This window comes from Pseudophryne corroboree, chromosome 8 (assembly GCF_028390025.1).
Source record: "Pseudophryne corroboree isolate aPseCor3 chromosome 8, aPseCor3.hap2, whole genome shotgun sequence".
Classification (NCBI taxonomy): Eukaryota; Metazoa; Chordata; class Amphibia; order Anura; family Myobatrachidae; genus Pseudophryne; species Pseudophryne corroboree.
The window spans coordinates 423,185,562-423,197,976 of record NC_086451.1 but is presented as its reverse complement, the minus strand read 5'-3'; the positions used below and the strand labels follow the sequence as shown (position 1 = coordinate 423,197,976).

Genomic DNA, 12,415 nt, shown 5'->3' with positions numbered 1-12,415 from the left:
GTCAATAAAATGGTATCCCTATCTAGGGTATCAATGTCAGCAGACAAGGTATCTGTCCAAGCTGATACCGCGCTACAAACCCAAGCCGATGTTATTGCCGGTCTGAGCAAAGCACCCGTATGTGTATAAATAGATTTTAAGGTAGTTTCCGGTCTGCGATCAGCAGGATCCTTGAGGGCTGCCGTGTCAGGAGACGGTAGCGCCACCTTCTTGGACAAGCGCGTTAAAGCCTTGTCCACCCTGGGCGAGGATTCCCACCGTACCCTGTCCTGTGCAGGGAAAGGATACGCCATAAGAATCCTCTTGGGAATCTGCAGCTTTTTGTCTGGAGTTTCCCAAGCTTTTTCAAATAACTCGTTAAGTTCATGAGATGGGGGAAAGGTTACCTCAGGTTTCTTTTCCTTAAACATGCATACCCTCGTGTCAGGGACAGAGGGGTCATCTGTGATATGCAAAACATCTTTTATTGCAATAAATCATATAATGAATACTTTTGGCCACCCTTGGGTGTAACCTCGCATCATCGTAGTCGACACTTGAGTCAGAATCCGTGTCGGTATCAGTGTCTGCTACTTGAGACAGGGAACGTTTTTGAGACCCTGAAGGGCCCTGTGACACAGTCAAAGCCATTGATTGACTCCCTGTTTTATCCCTGGACTCTGCTTTGTCCAATCTCTTATGGAATAAAGCCACATTTGCATTTAAAACATTCCACATATCCAACCAATCAGGTGTCGGCATTGCCGACGGAGACACCACAATTATCTGCTCCACCTCCTCCTTAGATGAGCCTTCCGCTTCAGACATGCCGACACACACGTACCGACACCCCCACACACTCAGGGATATATCTATATGGAGACAGATCCCCCAATAAGGCCCTTTGGAGAGACAGAGAGAGAGTATGCCAGCACACAGCCAGCGCCACTGGACACTGGAATAAAATCCCAGTTAGTATTCAGCGCTTTATATCTATAAATACACTCACTGCGCCAATAAAATGTCCCCCCCCCTCTCTTTTTTGCCCTCTGTAACAGTGTTCAGCAGGGGAGAGTCCGGGGAGCCAGCTTCTCTGCAGTGTGCTGTGGAGAAAATGGCGCTGGTTAGTGCTGGAGGACCAAGCCCCACCCCCTCACCGGCGGGCTTCGGTCCCGCTCAAATTATTTATACTGGCGGGGGTTTATTAATATACTGTCTCCGCTGTATCTATTCTTTATGCCAGTGTCCCCAGAGGTTTTTATTGCTGCCCAGGGCCCTGCACACTTACAGTGCCCGCTGTGTGTGTTTGTGTGGGAGCAATGGCGCGCAGCGTTACAGCTGCGCGTTACCTCAGTGAAGATCTGAAGTCTTCTGCCGCCTTTGAAGTCTTCTTTTCTTCTCATACTCACCCAGCTTCTATCTTCCGGCTCTATGAGGAGGACGGCGGCGCAGCTCCGGGACGAACGGCGAGGATGAGACCTGCGTTCCGACCCTCTGGAGCTAATGGTGTCCAGAAGCCTAAGAAGCAGAGCCTATCATTTAAGTAGGTCTGCTTCTCTCCCCTCAGTCCCTCGAAGCAGGTAGCCTGTTGCCAGCAGTGCTCCCTGAAAATAAAAAACCTAACAAAAGTCTTTTTCAGAGAAACTCAGGAGAGCTCCTCTGTAGTGCATCCAGTCTCCACTGGGCACAGGAACTAACTGAGGTCTGGAGGAGGGGTATAGAGGGAAGAGTCAGTGCACACCCATTCTAAAGTATTTAGAGTGCCCATGTCTCCTGCGAAACCCGTCTATACACTATGGTCCTTACGGAGTCCCCAGCATCCTCTAGGACGTAAGAGAAATTAACTTAATTCTATATACAGCAATATGCTATTATCCTGAGTGACGGTCACTTGTTGCTTATGGCGATTATCTCTGTGCTCACGTAATAGCATAGGCCAATAGCAGAAATAGATCAGCTTTTGCTGGTCAGGTGTCTGATTGGCTGGCCTAGGTTACAGGCCATCCCAAAAACCAGTCCAATTTTCTCATTCATTTAACAACGTTCGTTACACCAAGAACAAACGTACATTCCAAGTGTACCCAAAAGCGTTTGAGAGAGAGAGAGAGAGAGAGAGAGAGAGAGAGAGAGAGAGAGAGAGAGAGAGAGAGAGAGAGAGAGAGAGAGAGAGAGAGAACCATCTTTCAGCTGTCATTTTCCAAGCGCAGCCTGAAACATGGCAATCAGGAGCTGATTGGCTGCTACTTTATCTCTCTCCGAGGTTTGACATATCTCCCCCCGAGTCCGCTCAGCCGTCATGTAATATACAAACATTATTACATTTGGGTAAAGTGATATAAAATACAGTAGGCATGTAGATTAGATAATGAGAACGTGTGCGAGATAATCCTCTTATCAAATGTGGATTTTGTCTCCATTGCCAGTTATACCATAACCATCAAAGAAAATCTACTTAAATGACCCCTACATCAGTTTAGCCTTGTTCACAGAAGATTACTTGCAATAGAACAGTGCTTCCTATCTGCTATGGTCTACCATTCTGTAATGCACTTACGCCGCTACGGGTTGGGGCGGAAATGCCAGCGGTCGGGAAGCAGACGGTCAAAATTCCAACCGCTGCAACCCGATGGTTAGAATACGCCGGGTTGGGTAAGTATGCTAACCCTCCCCCCACAACCCTCCTTTACTGCAACCTAAGCACCAACACACACAGCCTATCCTTCCCCATTGGTGCCTAAACCTAACCCTCCCTCCCCCACAGCCTAAGCTTAACCCTCCCCATGGGTGTCTAAACCTAACCCGCCCTCCCCGCAGACTAACTCTAACCCTCCCCCGCAACCTAAACCTAACACAGATGACAATGAGGCTGCCTGGAACGGGTGGTCTTCAGTTTGCCGGCTGTTGGGATCCCGGCGCACAGTATACCAACGCCAGAATCCCGACACACGGCATACCGACACCTTTTCTCCCTCTTGGGGGTCCACGACCCCCCTGGAGGGAGAATAGATAGCGTGGAGTCCTAAGGTTTGAAATGGTCAGGCCTAAAAAGGCATCATTAACGCCATGGGCCGATGACCACATACACATCCAATGCATCCTCCATCCGCCTGCACTCACCATCCAACACAACCGGAATCTTATGTATCCCAATCAGATGTGATCTAAGACGGTCAGTCTCCTGGATCATGTATATTCTACTATTTGTGCCCTATCAGGTCTGAAACCGAGGATTTGTCACAATGAAGCAGGTGACAAATAAATGTTAAAATGTGTATATGCTTACCTGAGAGCGTTCATAATTCCTCCAAACATTCCTCCAGCACCGCCGCCAAACCCACCAATACCTCTGCCACCTCCACCTCCGAATTGGTTTATTAGGAACATGACTGCGATCTACCTGGAAATGGAGAAAATAGTCAGCACACCGCAGAGCAGGTACAGTACATCTTCCCCAACTTCTAATCACTCCAAGTTTATTTTATTTGTCTTAATCAACTTTTTTCTATCACATAAACATGGGCGCAGCCTTGTGTCCGAAGTGCAGAATTCAGGCTACCATTAGCCCTCTGCCAGCGTGCAAACCGTGCACAAGGATCCGCCTGTACCCCACTAATCATTGATTCTGCAACAAACCTAGCAGAGAACGGATGCACGCTGCAAGCTCACAGCACGGAGGAAGGATGGGAAACGCACTAGCGCCAGATGGGGTAGGCTACCCCCAGCTGCCTTGCCATAGCATTTGCATGCCCTACCAGCAAATATGCGTTAGAGAATGTTGGGATTTGTAGTTCCACAGCAGCTGGAGTGGGAACAAGTTGCCTACCCCTAGCGTAAGAGACCATCATATAGTAACAAAGCATACAAAGGAAACTCTTAACGGGGGTACTCACGGAGCGATAATCTAAGCAATCGGACTAGATCTCTCCGTGTGTACCCCCCTGCTAGATTGGCCTGCAGGCTCAATCTAGCAGGTCGCTCATTTCACCCGCTGGGTGAAATGAGCGCCGAGCACCCCCCTCCCGCCCTTCCGCACGCTCAGCACACATCTCTCCCCTGATCTCCCGGTGAGTACTGGCCTTTAGGAGTTTCTCAAACAAACGCCACCTGACCTGCTGCAGCTCTCTTGATGCAAGACAACTGATGCAGATAAACTTTGCATTGACGGGGCACAGTTGTTCTTGCCTGCCCCACCCACCTCAGTATTTGATAGCATAGGCAAATCTGTTGCTGGAGGAACCAGTTCCATGAGTAATAGGCTGGGGTCAGAGGGCGCACATGAATGACAGACTGATGAATTCTGAATAACCGGAGAGCAGAGGGATAACATGCAGCACTAGAAGCTGCTCTGGGACAGTTATTGATCACACTCTGATATATTACCAGGCTGCAAGGAATGGATCCCCATGCAGTCAGGCTAAGAATACAGGTCTACTATGTAGAATACATGTGCAGTATAGAGACAGTAGCTCTGCTAGATAGATAGTGAGGAATGCAGACGTAGGACCACACCCTGCTAAGAGACAGAAACCCCCCTGCCTTTTCCTCCCAGAGGGAAAATAACACACACACCGCAATGTATAGAGGAACTGGTCAGTCCACATCTGCAGAGAGACAGATGACACGTAGACGTCACAGAAAGGGCCCTTAAGCAACCGGCCCATACCCAGGATAGAGGGAAGTGTGTATCTCTACTGAGTGTAGAACTCGACCAGGGGCGTAGCCAGAACTTTGTGGGCCCCATAGCAACATTTTGAAGTGGCCCCTGTCAAGATCCGCTGCTGCTGTGCCCCCCGCTGCCGCTGTGAAGGGAAACTAGAGTTTCCCTTCGTGGAGAGGTCCTTTACTGTGCGGTGCGCGATGACGTCATCGCGCACCGCACATTAAAGGACCTCTCCACGTAGGGGTTCACAGCTGGCAGCGGGGGGGCACATTTCAGAGCGCTACAGTAGTCTGTACAGGGGGGCGTAAATGACCACGCCCCCTGTACAAAGCCACGCCCCCATTGCCGCCCTGGGCGCGCAAAGCCCCAGAACCCTTGTTAGAGGGCCCCCCAACCAGAGCACACCGACATCGCTAGCTTTCCCTCTCACGCCGTAGCAGAACCAGACAGCCAGAATACTAGCAGGACAGTATCCATTGCAGACCTAGTATAAGGTTTTATGGGCTACCGATTGAGCTTTCCGACCAGAGGAGAGATAGGAAGGTGGAGAGAGCTGTAAGTGACACAAGGTTCCCATCTTCTCCTCCCTGCCTGGGTCCTATGTAACCTGTTATCTAATGAGGGTCTAGAGAGAGACACACATGCAGAGTCCTCCTGAGTCCTGTCCCAGTGTGTAAGTAGTACAGAGGCTGCTGCTATTCTTGAATGTGACAAGATAAATCATAGATAAGGTTGTTTAAGTTGTATTTGTTCCACTACAAGAAAACTTTACAATCTAATATACCCCTTTGGATTAAATGTAATATACACAATCCACACAGCCTAACATGACCCAGTCCTGGAGGGATAACATGCTATCTTAAGTTATGATTGCAATCACCTGTGAAACACCTTCATCTATTAAATAGTTCAACACAGGTGACACCAATCATATATTAAGAAGGAAGTCCAGGTAGAGAGCATTTTGTCCCTCCTGGAATAGGTCATGTAGGGGGATATGCCCAATCTATAATAGACTCCCCCACCTTCCACCGGGGCCCCTTTGTCTTAAGTGCCCCGGGCACCCCCAAGGCTTAATCCGGCCCTGGGGTAAAAGTATGAAGCAGTGATAAGAGCGGAGAAGTGAGCCAGTGGCAACCAATCAGCTGCTCTGTATTAATTTTATAGAACGCAAATTATAAATGTTACTTCAATGTGCCAATTGGTTGCCATGGGCAACTTCTTCACTCTTATCACTGCTTCATACATTTACCCCTCAAAGAGGTCTTTTTGCAAAAAAAATAAGAATTTACTTACCGATAATTCTATTTCTCGTAGTCCGTAGTGGATGCTGGGGACTCCGTCAGGACCATGGGGATTAGCGGCTCCGCAGGAGACAGGGCACAAAAGTAAAAGCTTTAGGACTAGGTGGTGTGCACTGGCTCCTCCCCCTATGACCCTCCTCCAAGCCTCAGTTAGGATACTGTGCCCGGACGAGCGTACACAATAAGGAAGGATTTTGAATCCCGGGTAAGACTCATACCAGCCACACCAATCACACTGTACAACTTGTGATCTGAACCCAGTTAACAGCATGATAACAGAGGAGCCTCTGAAAAGATGGCTCACAACAATAATAACCCGATTTTTGTAACAATAACTATGTACAAGTATTGCAGACAATCCGCACTTGGGATGGGCGCCCAGCATCCACTACGGACTACGAGAAATAGAATTATCGGTAAGTAAATTCTTATTTTCTCTGACGTCCTAAGTGGATGCTGGGGACTCCGTCAGGACCATGGGGATTATACCAAAGCTCCCAAACGAGCGGGAGAGTGCGGATGACTCTGCAGCACCGAATGAGAGAACTCCAGGTCCTCCTCAGCCAGGGTATCAAATTTGTAGAATTTAGCAAACGTGTTTGCCCCTGACCAAGTAGCAGCTCGGCAAAGTTGTAAAGCCGAGACCCCTCGGGCAGCCGCCCAAGATGAGCCCACCTTCCTTGTGGAATGGGCATTTACAGATTTTGGCTGTGGCAGGCCTGCCACAGAATGTGCAAGCTGAATTGTACTACAAATCCAACGAGCAATCGTCTGCTTAGAAGCAGGAGCACCCAGCTTGTTGGGTGCATACAGGATAAACAGCGAGTCAGTTTTCCTGACTCCAGCCGTCCTGGAAATATATATTTTCAGGGCCCTGACAACGTCTAGCAACTTGGAGTCCTCCAAGTCCCTAGTAGCCGCAGGCACCACAATAGGTTGGTTCAGGTGAAACGCTGACACCACCTTAGGGAGAAACTGGGGACGAGTCCGCAGTTCTGCCCTGTCCGAATGGAAAATCAGATATGGGCTTTTGTGAGACAAAGCCGCCAATTCTGACACTCGCCTGGCCGAGGCCAGGGCCAACAGCATGGTCACTTTCCATGTGAGATATTTCAAATCCACAGATTTGAGCGGTTCAAACCAATGTGATTTGAGGAATCCCAGAACTAAGTTGAGATCCCACGGTGCCACTGGAGGCACAAAAGGGGGCTGTATATGCAGTACTCCCTTGACAAATGTCTGGACTTCAGGAACTGAAGCCAATTCTTTCTGGAAGAAAATCGACAGGGCCGAAATTTGAACCTTAATGGACCCCAATTTGAGGCCCATAGACACTCCTGTTTGCAGGAAATGCAGGAATCGACCGAGTTGAAATTCCTCCGTGGGGGCCTTCCTGGCCTCACACCACGCAACATATTTTCGCCAAATGCGGTGATAATGTTGTGCGGTCACCTCCTTCCTGGCTTTGACCAGGGTAGGTATGACCTCTTCCGGAATGCCTTTTTCCCTTAGGATCCGGCGTTCAACCGCCATGCCGTCAAACGCAGCCGCGGTAAGTCTTGGAACAGACAGGGTCCTTGCTGAAGCAAGTCCCTTCCTAATGGCAGAGGCCATGGGTCCTCTGTGAGCATCTCTTGAAGTTCCGGGTACCAAGTCCTCCTTGGCCAATCCGGAGCCACGAGTATAGTTCTTACTCCTCTCCGTCTTATAATTCTCAGTACCTTGGGTATGAGAGGAAGAGGAGGGAACACATACACTGACTGGTACACCCACGGTGTTACCAGAGCGTCCACAGCTATTGCCTGAGGGTCCCTTGACCTGGCGCAATACCTGTTTTTTGTTGAGGCGGGACGCCATCATGTCCACCTTTGGTTTTTCCCAACGGTTCACAATCATGTGGAAGACTTCCGTGTGAAGTCCCCACTCTCCCGGGTGGAGGTCGTGCCTGCTGAGGAAGTCTGCTTCCCAGTTGTCCACTCCCGGAATGAACACTGCTGACAGTGCTATCACATGATTTTCCGCCCAGCAAAGAATCCTTGCAGCTTCTACCATTGCCCTCCTGCTTCTTGTGCCGCCCTGTCTGCTTACGTGGGCGACTGCCGTGATGTTGTCCGACTGGATCAGCACCGGCTGACCTTGAAGCAGAGGTCTTGCTAGGCATAGAGCATTGTAAATTGCCCTTAGCTCCAGTATATTTATGTGGAGAGAAGTTTCTAGACTTGACCACGTTCCCTGGAAATTTCTTCCCTGTGTGACTGCTCCCCAGCCTCTCAGGATGGCATCTGTGGTCACCAGGATCCAATCCTGAATGCCGAATCTGCGGCCCTCTAGTAGATGAGCACTCTGCAGCCACCACAGAAGAGACACCCTTGTCCTCGGAGACAGGGTTATCCACTGATGCATCTGAAGATGCGATCCGGACCATTTGTCCAGCAGATCCCACTGAAAAGTTCTTGCGTGAAATCTGCCGAATGGAATCGCTTCGTAAGAAGCCACCATTTTTCCCAGGACCCTTGTGCAATGATGCACTGACACTTTTCCTGGTTTTAGGAGGTTCCTGACTAGCTCGGATAACTCCGTGGCTTTCTCCTCCGGGAGAAACACCTTTTTCTGGACTGTGTCCAGAATCATCCCTAGGAACAGCAGACGTGTCGTCGGGATCAGCTGCGATTTTGGAATATTTAGAATCCACCCGTGCTGTTGTAGCAGTACCCGAGATAGTGCTACTCCGACCTCCAACTGTTCCCTGGACTTTGCCCTTATCAGGAGATCGTCCAAGTAAGGGATAATTAAGACGCCTTTTCTTCGAAGAAGAATCATCATTTCGGCCATTACCTTGGTAAAGACCCGGGGTGCCTTGGACAATCCAAACGGCAGCGTCTGAAACTGATAATGACCGTTCTGTACTACGAACCTGAGGTACCCTTGGTGAGAAGGGCAAATTGGGACATGAAGGTAAGCATCCTTGATGTCCAGGGACACCATATAGTCCCCTTCTTCCAGGTTCGCTATCACTGCTCTGAGTGACTCCATCTTGAATTTGAACCTTTGTATGTAAGTGTTCAAAGATTTCAGATTTAGAATAGGTCTCACCGAGCCGTCTGGCTTCGGTACCACAAATAGTGTGGAATAATACCCCTTTCCCTGTTGTAGGAGGGGTACTTTGATTATCACCTGCTGGGAATACAGCTTGTGAATTGCTTCCAATACTGCCTCCCTGTCGGAGGGAGACGTTGGTAAAGCAGACTTCAGGAACCTGCGAGGGGGAGACGTCTCGAATTCCAATCTGTACCCCTGGGATACTACCTGTAGGATCCAGGGGTCCACTTGCGAGTGAGCCCACTGCGCGCTGAAACTCTTGAGACGACCCCCCACCGCACCTGAGTCCGCTTGTAAGGCCCCAGCGTCATGCTGAGGACTTGGCAGAAGCGGTGGAGGGCTTCTGTTCCTGGGAAGAGGCTGTCTGCTGCAGTCTTTTTCCCTTTCCTCTACCCCGGGGCAGATATGACTGGCCTTTTGCCCGCTTGCCCTTATGGGGACGAAAGGACTGAGGCTGAAAAGACGGTGTCTTTTTCTGCTGAGAGGCGAGTTGGGGTAAAAAGGTGGATTTTCCAGCTGTTGCCGTGGCCACCAGGTCCGAAAGACCGACCCCAAATAACTCCTCCCCTTTATACGGCAATACTTCCATATGCCGTTTGGAATCCGCATCACCTGACCACTGTCGTGTCCATAAACATCTTCTGGCAGAAATGGACATCGCACTTACTCTTGATGCCAGGGTGCAAATATCCCTCTGTGCATCACGCATATATAGAAACGCATCTTTTAAACGCTCTATAGTCAATAAAATACTGTCCCTGTCCAGGGTATCAATATTTTCAGTCAGGGACTCCGACCACGCCACCCCAGCGCTGCACATCCAGGCTGAGGCAATCGCTGGTCGCAGTATAACACCAGTATGTGTGTATATACTTTTTAGGACATTTTCCAGCTTCCTATCAACTGGCTCCTTGAGGGCGGCCGTATCAGGAGACGGTAACGCCACTTGTTTTGATAAGCGTGTGAGTGCCTTATCCACCCTAGGGGGTGTTTCCCAACGCGCCCTAACTTCTGGCGGGAAAGGGTATAATGCCAATAATTTCTTAGATATCAGCAATTTTTTTATCGGGGGAGACCCACGCATCATCACACACTTCATTTAATTCTTCTGATTCAGGAAAAACTACGGGTAGTTTTTTTCACACCCCACATAATACCCTTTTTTGTGGTACTTGTAGTATCAGAAATATGCAAAGCCTCCTTCATTGCCGTGATCATGTAACGTGTGGCCCTACTGGAAAATACGTTTGTTTCTTCACCGTCGACACTGGAGTCAGTGTCCGTGTCTGTGTCTGTGTCGACCGACTGAGGTAATGGGCGCTTTAGAGCCCCTGACGGTGTTTGAGACGCCTGGACAGGCACTAACTGACTTGCCGGCTGTCTCATGTCGTCAACAGTTTTTTGTAAAGTGCTGACACTATCACGTAATTCCTTAAATAAGACCATCCAGTCAGGTGTCGACTCCCTAGGGGGTGACATCACTAATACAGGCAATTGCTCCGCCTCCACACCATTTTCCTCCTCATACATGTCGACACACGCGTACCGACACACAGCACACACACAGGGAATGCTCTGATAGAGGACAGGACCCCACTAGCCCTTTGGGGAGACAGAGGGAGAGTTTGCCAGCACACACCAGAGCGCTATATATGTATAGGGACAACCTTATAAATAAGTGTTTCTCCCTTATAGCTGCTATATATGTTTTTATATGCCAAATTAGTGCCCCCCCCCTCTCTTTTTTACCCTGTTTCTGTAGTGCAGGACTGCAGGGGAGAGTCAGGGAGACGTCCTTTCAGCGGAGCTGTGAGGGAAAATGGCGCTTGTGTGCTGAGGAGATAGGCCGCCGTGAAGGGGGCGGAGCCTTTCTCCCGCTTTTTATGAGGTAAAATGGCAGGGGTTAAATACATCCATATAGCCCAGGAGCTATATGTGATGTATTTTTTACCATAAATAGTGTTTTCATTGCGTCTCAGGGCGCCCCCCCCCAGCGCCCTGCACCCTCAGTGACCGGAGTGTGAAGTGTGCTGAGAGCAATGGCGCACAGCTGCAGTGCTGTGCGCTACCTTTCTTGAAGACAAGATGCCTTCTGCCGCCGATTTCTGGACCTCTTCACTCTTCTGGCTCTGTAAGGGGGCCGGCGGCGCGGCTCCGGGACCCATCCATGGCTGGGCCTGTGATCGTCCCTCTGGAGCTAATGTCCAGTAGCCAAGAAGCCCAATCCACTCTGCACGCAGGTGAGTTCGCTTCTTCTCCCCTTAGTCCCTCGATGCAGTGAGCCTGTTGCCAGCAGGACTCACTGAAAATAAAAAAACCTAAGTCTATACTTTTATTCTAAGCAGCTCATGAGAGCTACCTAGATTGCACCCTTCTCGGCCGGGCACAAAAACCTAACTGAGGCTTGGAGGAGGGTCATAGGGGGAGGAGCCAGTGCACACCACCTAGTCCTAAAGCTTTTACTTTTGTGCCCTGTCTCCTGCGGAGCCGCTAATCCCCATGGTCCTGACGGAGTCCCCAGCATCCACTTAGGACGTCAGAGAAATAAAAAAGTTGTTTTGGAGCACAGAGTGCAATGGGAAACTGATAAGGACTAGTCTCAGGCATAACATATGCAATCCTGGGAGCTATCCAATATTCCCTGAGCCCAAGTCCCTTATTATCTGGTGCAGAGGGAGAGAAATCATTCGCCTTGAAAAATCTATTCAATTATAGGAGGGTATTCAATTGTTTGAAAAGTCAGTTGCAAGTCGTTTTTTCCTATCTAATAGACAGGGGGGGGGGGGGGGGAACAGACACCCAACCGACTTTTCAAACAATTGAATTCCACCCATTTAGTCAAGTTTGCTTAAATCAAAAAGACCTGTACGTTTCTGGAAGGCGTTCTCAAAGGCACCACCGTGTGGGTTATAATGCTGCACTGGCTTCCACATAAAGAACACAAAACGATGCTACCATCCAACTGAATGCAGCCCATGCGCAGTAATTTAATATACCTGGACTTCAATGGGATTTGACTATCTAATTTAAGGAATGACCACTTGATGTACACGTGTCCCGGTGAGGGTCATCAGCCAACTAGGTTGCCCATCCCTCTGGACAAGAATGACCAACAAAAAGCCTACTTGTTGGTGGGTAGCGGGAAGCGGACCACACGCACTGTAACATCACAAGTACTGACTTGTACCTACCATAACGTTCAGGTGCTATGAAGCTGCCCTGTAACCAATAGCACTGGCACATTACGGTGTGTATAATTCACCGGTCCACCCATCTGCAACACTCATTCATTCTGTGATATACCACACAGACTGACATCAGGATATAAAAATAAATGTCCAATGCGTGATAACATCCACCAGGAGGGGAATAC

General features: G+C 49.4%; 1 protein-coding gene across 3 annotated transcripts in view; it reads right to left on the bottom strand.

The window, feature by feature from the left end:
- Positions 1–12,415, bottom strand: part of CAPNS1 (calpain small subunit 1) — a 61,020-nt gene that overhangs the window by 38,399 nt on the left and 10,206 nt on the right. For 2 of the 3 annotated variants that reach the window (XM_063937979.1, XM_063937977.1), the window contains exon 2: positions 3,263–3,376. In XM_063937979.1, the coding sequence (XP_063794049.1) occupies positions 3,263–3,363 (101 nt within the window). In that variant the 5' untranslated portion in view covers positions 3,364–3,376. The remainder of the gene's footprint in view (positions 1–3,262; positions 3,377–12,415) is intronic. The other variant, XM_063937978.1, reaches the window with a different exon arrangement.